Source organism: Leucoraja erinacea, chromosome 3 (genome assembly GCF_028641065.1).
Source record: "Leucoraja erinacea ecotype New England chromosome 3, Leri_hhj_1, whole genome shotgun sequence".
Lineage (NCBI taxonomy): Eukaryota > Metazoa > Chordata > Chondrichthyes > Rajiformes > Rajidae > Leucoraja > Leucoraja erinaceus.
Window position 1 is genome coordinate 83,438,968 of NC_073379.1, and position 12,282 is coordinate 83,451,249.

General features: G+C 44.4%; 1 protein-coding gene across 8 annotated transcripts in view; it reads right to left on the reverse strand.

The window, feature by feature from the left end:
• The window catches only part of znf608 (zinc finger protein 608), a 99,379-nt gene that overhangs the window by 14,911 nt on the left and 72,186 nt on the right, over window positions 1-12,282 (reverse strand). For all 8 annotated transcript variants that reach the window (XR_008723228.1, XM_055633105.1, XM_055633103.1 and 5 more), the window contains one exon: window positions 5,017-5,104. Coding sequence is in view for 7 of the 8 variants with exons in the window: in XM_055633105.1 (XP_055489080.1) it covers window positions 5,017-5,104 (88 nt within the window). In the remaining variant the exon portion in view is untranslated. The remainder of the gene's footprint in view (window positions 1-5,016; window positions 5,105-12,282) is intronic.

Consider the following 12,282-nt stretch of genomic DNA (forward strand, 5'->3'; position numbering starts at 1 on the left):
CATAGGACACAAAGTGCTAGAGAAAGTCAGCGGGTCAGGCAGCATCTCTGGAGAACATGGATAAGTGATGTTTCTCCAGACTCTAGTTCCTGAAGATCCTATATCTTTATCATAAGATCATACGATGTAAGAGCAAAATTAGGCCATTCAGCCCATCAGGTCTGCTCCGCCATACGATCATGGCTGATATATTTTCCCGTCCCAAACCCATTCTCCTGCCTTCTCCCCATAATGTTTGACACCCTTACTAATCAAGAACGCATCAATCCCCGATTTAAAATTACCCAACATCTTGGCCTCCATGGCCATCTGTGGCAACACATACCAGATTCACCACCTCTGGCTTTAGGATCCACTTACACTATTTACTTAGTCACGGAAACAAGCCCTTCACTCATCAGGTAGCTGGTTACACTAATCTTACACTAATCTTAGTTTATTCCCCCTAAATTACCATCAGCACCCACTCACCTCACCTCAACCCTACCCTGAATTTTACTCATCATCATCACTCCAGGAGCAGTTTACAGCAGCCAATTAACCGTTGAAATGTGTGAGGAAACCCCTGTGATTACAGTTCGGTTCGGTTCAGTTTAGAAACATAGAAAATAGGTGCAGGAGGAGGCCATTTGGCCCTTCGAGCCAGCACCGCCATTCATTGTGATCATGGCTGATCGTCCCCAATCAATAACCCGTGCCTGCCTTCTCCCCATATCCCTTGACACCACTAGCCCCTTGAGCTCTATCTAACTCTCTCTTAAATTGACCCAGTGACTTGGCTTCCACTGCCCTCTGTGGCAGGGAATTCCATAAATTCACAACTATCAGAGTGAAAATGTTTTTTCTCACCTCAGTCTTAAATGACCTCCCCTTTATTCTAAGACTGTGGCCCCTGGTTCTGGACTCGCCCAACATTGGGAACATTTTTTCTGCATCTAGCTTGTCCAGTCCTTTTTTAGGCTAACTGAGCCTCAAGCTCATCTACTTTACTTCTTATACTTCGCGCATTAATATACAATACTTACGCATCTCACCTTTCACATCGATCCCTATTACACTTGGCCATACGCTCCTATCCCTTTGTGAGCTTTTTTTCCCGTTAATTCTGGGGTCATTAACCATCCCTTTACTCTCTTTCCCTTTAACTCCGTCCTCGACTATTCCATTTGACACCCCACCCCCCTTATTCAGTTTAAAACCACCCGTGTAGCAGTGGCAAACCTGCCTGCCAGAATGCTGGTCCCCCACCTGTTAAGATTCATTCCGTCCCTTTTGTACAGTTCCCCCTTACCCCAAAACAGATCCCAGTGATCTAAGAATCTAAATCCCTGCCCCGTGCACCAGTTCCTCAGCTACACATTCAGGTCCCGTATCTCCCCGTTCCTGCTCTCGCCAGCACTAGGAACTGGAAGCAAACCAGAGATAACAACCCTGGAGGTCTTGCTTTTCAGCATTTTTCCGAGCTCTCTAAAGTCATGCTGCAGAATATTCATCCCCTTCTTTCCCACATCGTTTGTGCCGTCACGTGTATTGAGGTACAGTGAAAATCTTTTGTTGCGTAATAACCAGTCAGCGGAAGGAAAATACATGATTACAATCGGGCAATTTACAGTGTATAGATACATAAGGGTGATGAATTTGTGGAATTCTGTGTCTCAGAAGGCAGTGGAGGCTGATTCACTGGATGCATTCAAAAGAGAGTTAGATAGAGCTCTTAGGGCTCACGGAATCAAGCGATATAGGGAGAAGGCAGGGACGGGGTACTGATTGTGGATGATCAGCCATGATCACATTGAATGGTGGTGCTGGCTCGAAGGGCCGATTGGCCAACTCCTGCACCAACTGTCTATGTATCTATGACAAGGAATGTGTGCAAACTCCACATGGACAGCAGCGGGGCTTAGAATTGAACCTGGGACCATCAGTGCGGTAAGGCAACAGGTCTACTAACTGGACCATCGCACCATCCACTCCTTCTCAGAGTCAGACTATACAAAAACAGGCCCTTCAGCCCAACTTGCCCATGCTGACCAAGATGCCCCATCTACGCTAGTCCCCCCCGCCTGCTTTTGACCCAGATCCCTCTATCTATGTGTCTTTCCAAATGTCTTTTTAATGTTGATATAGTACCTGCCTCGATTACCTCCTCTCGCAGCTCATTCCATACCCACCACCCTGTGTGTGAAAATTGTCTTACGGACAATAATTCCATAATCTTTAAAGATTTTGTCCCGCTGAGTTATTCCAGCATTTTGTGTCTATCTTCAGTTTAAACCAGCATCTGAGGCTGCTTGCTACACTTCTTTCAAGATCTGATGGACTAAAAGACTGGCTATTCCTGATAGCAAGGCCGGGAGATAATAGGTCAGCTCTGGCTCTGTATCTCTGAACTGAACCCAAAACCAGTCCAGATGGAACAGATGAATATCTCTCTGCTGGTGTTAAATTCCTGCATTAAATGAGTTTGGCTAATTTCAACTTTGGGATTGCCTTACAATGTAACAGCACTCTACACTTTGGCTGCTGCTGTTAAACTGGCAGCCATACAGCACTAGGAGAGATTGAGCACAGGCAATCAGTGCGATCCAATTGTCAAAATGACCAGCATAGCACCTGGGTGTAGTGCTATATTCTTCAAATGGGGGTGGTTGGAGAAAGCCTGCTCGATTTTCACTTACTGTAACTGCAGGAAAAATGTTCCCGATGTTGGGAGAGTCCAGAACCAGGGGTCACAGTTTAAGAATAAGGGGTAGGTCATTTAGGACTGAGATCAGGACAAACTTTCTTCACCCAGAGAGTAGTGAATCTGTGGAATTCTCTGCCACAGAAGGCAGTGGAGGCCAATTCACTGGATGTTTTCAAGAGAGAGTTACATTTAACTCTTGAGGCTAGTGAAATCAAGGGATACGGGGAAAAAACAGGAAAGGGGAACTGATTTTAGATGAACAGCCATACACCCTTCCCCCACTCGATCACTCCACTCCCTCGCCAGATACCCCCAAGGCCAGTGATCAGTGATTGCTCAGCCCCCCCCCCCCACTTTCAAAAATGCTCCGCGGCCCCCTGTAATCTTGTGTGTGGACTCGGTAAGAAGACTGAGAGATGAATGAAGTATCGAATGGAATAAAGAAGGCAAATCCTGTGCACAACCATCATTCAGAATAGGGAAACAAAAGTACAAACTGAGTAAAGAAACCTACAAGAAGGGGGGCCCGGTGGGGGTGCTGTCGAGAATGAAGGGGGGAACTCGTAGATGGGCCATCAAAGTGGGGTCTAGCGCGGGGGGGTGGGGGGTAAGGGTAGCCTCTACGTGGGACAGCAGGCAGTAGATTAGATGGGAAGAATAGGACTGGTGAACGTTCATATGTTTGTCAACGGCAGACACGTGGTGACACTTGTGTTCTGTCTAGGTGAAGTCTGCTGTGCGATTTAACCAGGTTATATGCAAAACAAAGCATTTCACTGACAATAACGTATCATTGAATTTAATCATTGCAAGGACACCTTTTATTATACAAAGATCTTCCAGGAGAGTGGAATTAAAGACAGTTAGATTATATGATAAGGTGATCAGAGATTCCAATGGAAAAGGAGCACAACGGATTGAATTGCCTCCCCGTCTTGCTTAGATGTGCCAAACGTCCTTACTTTACTTATTAGGGAGCAGAGCTATAAAGTGAAAATGACAACGTTTAAAGGACATGTGTGTGGCAGTTTTTTTTACAGAGAGGGTAGTTGGAGCCTGGAACGTGCTGCCAGGGGTGGTGGTGGGGGAAGATATGTCAGTGGTATTTAAGTATTTTAGATAGGCAAATGTATATGCAGGGAATGGAGGGATATGGATCACAGGCAGACAGGGGTGATTAGGTTACTTTAGCATCATGTTTGGCACAGACATTGTGGGCAGAAGGGCCTGTTCCTACTCTGTACTATTCAATATTCTATATTGTTGATTCTAGGAACATATGTATAGGTATGGTCAGCATCTCTGGCTGGAAGGAATGGGTGACGTTTCATAAGGTCATAAGGAATAGGAATAGAATTAGGCCATTTGGCCCATCAAGTCTACGCTATTCAATCATCTCCCTCCTAACCCCATTCTCCTGCCTTCTCCCCGTAACACCCGACACCTGTACTAATCAAGAAGTTTTGGGTCGAGACCCTTCTTCGGACTTCAGACGTCACCCATTCCTTCTCTCCAGAGGTGCTGCCTGCCTGAGTTACTCCAGCATTTTGGGTCTATCTTCGGTGTAAACCAGCATCTGCATTTTCTACGTACACACATGTTTGGTATCATGTGCTAATCAGAGAAACTAGACAAACCAGGTGAGACCACACCTGGAATATTGCGTACAGTTTTGGTCTCCTAATCTGAGGAAAGGCATTCTTGCCATAGAGGGAGTACAGAGAAGGTTCACCAGACTGATTCCTGGGATGGCAGGACTTTCATATGAAGAAAGACTGGATAGACTCGGCTTGTAGTCGCTAGAATTTAGAAGATTGAGGGGGGATCTTATAGAAACTTACAAAATTCTTAAGGGGTTGGACAGGGTAGATGCAGGAAGATTGTTCCCGATGTTGAGGAAGTCCAGAACAAGGGGTCACAGTTTAAGTATAGGAGGGAAGTCTTTTAGGACCGAGATGAGAAAATCATTTTTTACACAGAGAGTGGTGAATCTGTGGAATTCTCTGCCAGAGAAGGTAGTTGAGGCCAGTTCATTGGCTATATTTAAGAGGGAAGGCAGGTACAGGATACTGAGCCATGATCATATTGAATAGGCTCAAAGGGCCGAATGGCCTACTCCTGCACCTATTTTCCATGTTTCTAAACCAGAGAAACTGTTTTTAATGGCACAGAGCATATTTTCCCCCATTTGGTGTAAATCCGATTTAAGGTTCTTCTACACAAAAATCAATAGTCATACCGTGTGGAAACAGGCTCTTTGGCCCAACTTGCCCTATCGCATATTATCCTGGATTAAAGCCAGGCTTTAACCACATGCAGTGCGGGCTTACCTCGGGGGTGCCCAATCATGCTTTGTGCAGTCCAGCAGTGTGCCAACATAGGTTTTATTTCGCCAGGTCACATTAACCACCAAGACACCTGCAAGAAACGCAAGAAAAATAAATCGTTAAAAAAATGGAGATCCATTTTATCTCTTCTCTCAGAGCACACTTAACGCGCGTTTGTTTTCTAAGGCTGCGGCTTTGCATTCTTCCTGTTTCTGGCTTCACTGACCTCAAGTCAAGACCACAGGAAATTGCTTTTTTTTTAAAGTGTGTAATCGAGATACGGCTGACAGAAGGAAATGGTTCTGGCCACGTCCTGCTGTAAAACGGCAACACTCACCTCTTAATTTTTGCTATTATTACACGTAATTGCTTTTGCTTGGAAAGCTGCCAGCGCACACTGAACCCAGCCTACAGAACGAAGGGGCTGAGCTGGCCCTGGGTAATCTGTGAACTCTGTTCAGTTTTTGTTGAACCGGGTGGTGAGGTAGTGGGGGGGGGGGGGGGGGGGGGGAGAGGTAAGGGGAAATGTTAATAGCAACTGACGAGCTAAAGCCAACTACTTTATCCTTTTCGGAGATTCACATCAGTCAATTGAACTACTTCTCATACCTCTAATTCGCAGCTCCATGGCTGGGCCACTGATATCCTGCCAGACAAAGGTTTTTTTCCCCACAACCCAAATCAATGAAATCACCTCTGCCTTAAAAATGATTTGAAAGCATCTTATGCACAAATTGCTCGTAAACACGGGATGAAACAAAATTATACTCCTCAAACTAAGATTTTAAACTCGAATGTGGTGAGCACCATTATAAATAATTCAGGGAAAGTGATTAAATAGCACTCAACGTAACTAAAATCATTATTCAAACTATCCTCCAAAATCAGCTGTCTTCTGTTGGCTACGCTACATGTAATCATGGTGTAATGTTGAGTAATTTTTTATACCAACCCTTGTCCTCTCCTGCTGTTTTTACTGCGATGTGCAAAATATTCAATGGCCGTTCTGCAGTAAAACTGACTGCGAGCTTTTTTGTCTAATCATTTAGAATTACATATCATCGCTATTATTTCTCACATCTCCTTCACTACACAGTGATAATTTCTTCCCCTGGGAGTTACTGGAGCGAGATAATTCTTCATTCAAGGATCAATTCAATTCAGATGAGCATTGCGTACTTTCAGAAATAGGAGGGGAAATTTGTTTTTAAATATGAAGGCCCAAGAGGCTGCAGACGGTGGAATCTGGAACACAAAACAAATTGCCGGAGGAATTCAGCGGGTCAAGCAGCATCTGTGGGGGATATGAAATTTCACTGATGTAGGGTCAATTACCAATCCCTTCCCCATCACAGGCACTGCCTTTGTTTTTGTTTTGTTTTATTAAATGCTGACAATGCAATATATGGCTTGTCTTTACAGTGAGAAATGTGAACTAACTTGCCTGTTTCAGAACAGATATTTTGAACTTCCAGATATTTGCTGTGGGTATTATATCAGGACATACGTAAAAGCTCCACACTCTTCCATTATCAACAACTCCGTTCACGCTGAATAAGATCACAAAACGCATTGCCAGACTCATGGAAGGAAGAAACCTCCCCCCCCCCCCTCCCCCCCCTCCCGAACTCATGTCCCCGAGGACCTATAAACAGAACCTTGTGTAACTTAATTCCCTGAAGGTCTGACAAAATGCTACTGTGGGGAGGAATATGAACACACGAGTGTTTTATTCTTAAGTGACACTTGTGCATTTTACTGATGAGAAAGCGATGCCGACCTCCTACGAAACGAGACACTGATAATGTGTCGATAATCGGCATTTTCTGTAACTGCCCCTGCCCCGGTTAAATAATAAATACCCCGTTTGGAGGGGTCTATGAAATGCCAGCATTCTCATGCCCGTTGGTATCCCCCTCCTTCAACGCTGCAACCTATGGCAAAACAGAGCTTACAGCGTGTTAAATTCTTGAACACATCAAAAATATTTACATCGCTGATGCATTTGTATCACCAGAGGGTCTTTTCTTCTTCCCTCGACCCATCCCGAGAGTGGTCGCTAGATCCAGTCACCACTAGCTGCAGCAAGCAGAGTACAGCTGTGGCAAAAGAGACGGAAGCCAAACTAAATGCACAATCACATTTTCCTCATTGGAAAAAGACCTTTAGAATTCTTGTTTAAAAAGGAGAAAGGGGCAAGCAAGCCCATTCAAGAGCCAGGGCAATAAAATTGTGAAGACGAAAGACAAGTGAAGACACTTAACATTTGTCTGCAGTGAAAGCCTTTGTTTAAGCATCTCCCTTCAGGGTTACGCATTGCCAAACCAAAGATGCCACTTCATTGGCTTGCTCCTGCTGGGAGCACGGTAAGCCGATTGGTCCTTTCTCAGCTCTGCAGTGCTGAGCACAAAGAGAAGAGGCTGCTTGAAAGAGACGGGTTCATAAAGGAAAATACTGCAGCACCACAAGCAAAAGGAAAATGTTTCCAATGGCTTGAAATAATTCAAATGGGAGCTCAGCAAAGGAATCCTTGCCTTTCTTTTCAAGGAAAATGGCAGTCAGTGTTCACTCCCGACATAAAAGGCCAGCCTGTCCCTTCTGGAATCGCATCAAACACGAGTCTAATGGTTGATCGTTCAATCGACCAGGGAAGGAGAAAAAAAAAGGCTTGATCAATTGGAACGGCTGCCAAGAACTGTGAATCAAATTAACCTTTTCTCTCATAGTCGCAGCTAACGATAAATCAAGGGCCAGGTCGTAAGCCAAAACCTTATCCAAGTCGAAGATTTTCTATAGAAACCAGCAGAGCAGCAACTTATTGTTAGAGCAGCGTTGCTCGCTCAGGAATTCCAGGCATCCTCACGTAAACAGCCTCTGACCTTTTTCCTTAAACTGCGAGAGGTTTAGTGAAGCATGCTGCAAAGCGCCATGCCTTCTTAACCACAGGACTCGTAAAGAATTACACTGTTAAATTACACCCATGAACACGGCACACTGAGGCCCTGTCAAGGCTCGACTCAACACTTCCAATATGTTAGCTCTGACAAATTTAGCAGCCCAAGTGTGGTAAAGAATCCTTTAGCAGCCTGCAGACCAAACAGCCCTAAATGCTTCTCAGTATTTAGATAATGTCAAGACAAATAAAGCTTTATGGAAAAGTGCAGACTGCCAAGTCTGTCCGATTTTCTCGAAGGCAAACATGAACTGACCACAAAAACATGTTTTTCTCCAGTGGCGGACTGTACAAGGTAATATCTGAACAAGGTGAGAACTTGCAGTTCGACATTTGTGGAAAAGCCCCCAATAGGTTCACTTAGCGTGACGTACTGCAGGGGGAATGCAAGTCTATTTTTGGATTAAGGCTTTTTTGTCTGTCTGTGTGTGTGTGTGTCTATGTGTGTGTTTGAGTGTGTATGTCCGAGTGTGTATGTCCGAGTGTGTATGTCCGAGTGTGTATGTCCGAGTGTGTATGTCCGAATGTGTGTGTGTGTGTCTATGTGTGTGTCTGAATGTGTATGTCCGAGTGTGTTTATTCGAGTGTGTTTGTTCGAGTGTGTGTGTGTGTCTATGTGTGCGTCTGTGTGCGCTCATAAGTTTCTAAGTTATGGGAGCGGAATTAGGCCATTCGGCCCATCAAGTCTACCATTCAATCATGGCTGATCTATCTTTCGCCACTCAACCCTATTCTCCTGCCTTCTCCCCATAACCCCTGACATGCGTACTAATCAAGAACCTTAAAGATATCCATGGCCTCCACAGCCTTCTGTGGCAATGAATTCCACAATGACTAAAGAAATTCCTCCTCATCTCTTTTCTAAAGGGATATCCCTACTCTGAGGCTATGGCCTTTGGTCCTAGACTCTCCCACTCGTGGAAACATCCTCTCCACATCCACTCTATCCAAGCCATGCGCGTGCGTGCGTGCGTGCTGGATAAACCGTGAAGCTTCTGCTCAAATTTAACAGTCCAGAATTCCTACATTAACTGGCAGTGGGTGAATTTGTTCAACACTCCCAGTTAAAAGTTTTTATAAGGTTACAGAATTAAGAGCATGCACAGTGCAACATGTTTTCCTTTATATTTTCCCCTTTAATCATCATACCGTTGAAGTGTACACTGTTACAGCAGCTCCCTAATGTAGCTGGTGAAAGAAGGAATGTGACCCTCTGAAACCACACAACAGGAATGGAAGCAAATCATCCTCAACCCCCAAGTACTGCTGTCTAGGAAGGAGTACAGCCAGAGGCAACCTCAAGGAGCCACCTCTCACAGATTTGACCTGGTCGCTGTTGGGATGCTGGAAAGGTTTAAAAACATTGTTCGGCAGTACAAAAGACCAACATATTTCCTGCTGCTTAATGCAGCCTACATTTGCGGCAGTGACTACACTTCAAAAGCACTTTCATTGGCTGTAAAGCACAAAGTCACTTTATAATTGCAAGTCTTTCTTTCCTTTATTAAAGCAAAGATGCTTCAAAAGGGCAACGAGGCATTTAGTTTTGGAGGATATTCCAAGCCCCAGGGAACTGCACAACCTCGAAGAGGTGGGTGTGGAAGTTTTCACAAGTAATAACATGAGTGGATTTGGGGATAGCTGCACAATGGTGAGAAGCAGCTGAAGCAACTACAGCTCACAGGGCAATAAAGTGGTTGTTTTGCTCCAATCTAGGGCTGGATGGAGGGCCAAGAAATTACTCCTTGGAGCTGTCATACAGTTATACAGCAATATAAACAGCCGAAAAAGGACACAGAGTGCTGGAGTAACACAGCAGGTCAGGCAGCATCTCTGGAGAGCATGGGTAGGTGACATCTTAGGTCGATATTTTGGGTCGAGACCCTTCTTCAGACTGATTGTGAGGGGGAAAGGGGTGAGGCAGGGCAAAGCGTGGCAATAAAGTCAAGGGTTTTTTTTTGACAAGCAAATGGTTGGAACAAAGGCCAGAGATAAGAACAGTCGGTGTGTGACAGATTTTTTTTGAAGTTACGTAAATTATGAAGCCAGGGGTTGAGGGGAGAAATACGTGGGAATCCAGGTCAGGCAGATGGGAGGAAAGGGTAGGGTTGGTTAATTAGAATTCACCTAAAATTGGAGAATTCAATGTTCGTACCCGTGTTGTAAGCTACCCAAGAAATGTGAGGAAACAGGCACCCAGGGGTTGAGGGGAGAAATACGTGGGAATCCAGGTCAGGCAGATGGGAGGAAAGGGTAGGGTTGGTTAATTAGAATTCACCTAAAATTGGAGAATTCAATGTTCGTACCATTGGGTTGTAAGCTACCCAAGCAGAATGTGAGGAAACAGGCACATCGGTATACTTGGCCTTGCCGAACATCATGCCTTATCTATGCTATTCCTAATTTCCTGCATGAATTCCATGATATGCTAATTCAAGTAGGTCAAGGCACCTCTTCAGTGTTGTTACCATACCTGCCTCCAACACCTCCTCTGGCAACTCACTCCAAACACCAACTTTTCATTGTACAAATAAGTTTAACTCTTACATCCCTTTGAAACCTCCTCCTCTCACTTATGCGAAGATCAAGAAATAAGATGTAGCTCCATTCTTGATCAGTCTAAAGGAAGGTCTCGACCAGAAACGTCACCCAATCCTTCTCTCCAGAGATGCCACCTGTCCCGCTGAGTTACTCCAGCATTTTGTGTCTATCTTCCATTCCGGATCACCTCTCCTGTCCAGCACCTTTAGTGCAAATAGGAAACCCCACACTTTATCCTTTCTTCCACAATCTAGCCAAACATATCCCTGTCCACCAAGCATCAGATCACTGGCCGGGAAACGTTTGATTTGGCAACCACCCTATTCTGGGTCATTTGTCCGCAACAAGGCGTTAAGGAAACTTTGTTGCAAGGCTAGAACCCTTCGTATCCAGGTCCAGCACATTTTGTAGCTATTTGGTTGCAGCAATTCTGAAATAATGGGTGTGGATTTTTGGAGGTAGCATTTTGCGCTCTACAATACCTAAAAGCAACCGCACTGTAACATTCAATCCTCAGTGATCGTTGGAAAAGCAGCCACATTAAAGATATCATACACAAAGCGCATTTATGTGAAATTAAGAGACGCTGCATTATGTAATTTCGTACCATTCTGCAATACTATTATGTACCAACAGTGCTAACTGACAATCATTTATGCATTGCTACAAACAGAAAGAAATGCAGATGTTGGTTTACGAAAAAAAAAGACACAAAGTGCTGGTGTAATTCAGTGGGTCAGGCAGCATCGCTGCAGAACATTTATAGGTGACGTTTGGGTCGGAATCTTTCATCAGTCTGGAGCAGTCTGAAGAAGGGTCCCGACCTGAAACATCACCTATACTTGTTCTCCAGAGATGCTGCCTGACCCGCTAAGTTACTTCAACACGTTTATGTATTGCACTGCTCTTTTGCACAAGGGTGTTAAGTAACAGCCTGGGATTAATGTATCACGGAAAATTGATCAGGGAAATGACACATCTGGAATCAAGCACAAACAAGTCTGTGATCCTCTCCGTCTGATCTTCTTTATAGTTACTACAATTACTTATAAACAATGCACAAGCGGGAAGTCTGCATCCTGTAACTCTGGTTAAAGATGGTGAAAGCTTAACTGCGGTACAGATGGCTGCCTTATGTCTCGTATGATTGGAGTTTCTCCGAGTACTGCAGGAGCTCCCTGTAAAAGCACAACATTACGATAAGTAAATGTGCCAAATCGTTTGGTCAGAGAAACGGCAGTTATTACTCAACGACAAACTACCTTGAGTACAAATGGTGATTAGTAAGCCCTTGTAATGCGAAGGACAAAGCTGTACACATAGCAGTACAGTGGAGGGCAACCACACAAGGAGAAAGAGGATAAAACACTTTATGCTTTGGAGCACGTTGTGCCATTAATTTTGGGGCTGTCTCTACCATTCGTCATTTGTGAAGGGGTAGATAAATGCTGCTGGGTTATTACTGACAGTCTCATGACTGCGTTTGTTGGTGCAGCTACATGAAACAGGAAGATTTAAGAATAATCTAACACCCTAAACATATAGTTGCGATGGAAGTGGATTGCTTGGTTTCTGCGAATGGGGAAAAAAAAAAATCAGCAATTTGCCACAAGCTTTCTTCATATGCAATAAAAAGCGTTGAAAAATGGCACTGTGTGATCCAAATGGAATTTCGCAACGGTCAAACGTTTAAAAAAAATGTTTAACTTCAGACTTGTGCAGCAGCATTTTGACATTCAGGCAATTTGTGCATTCTTCCACAACAACAAAGGGGT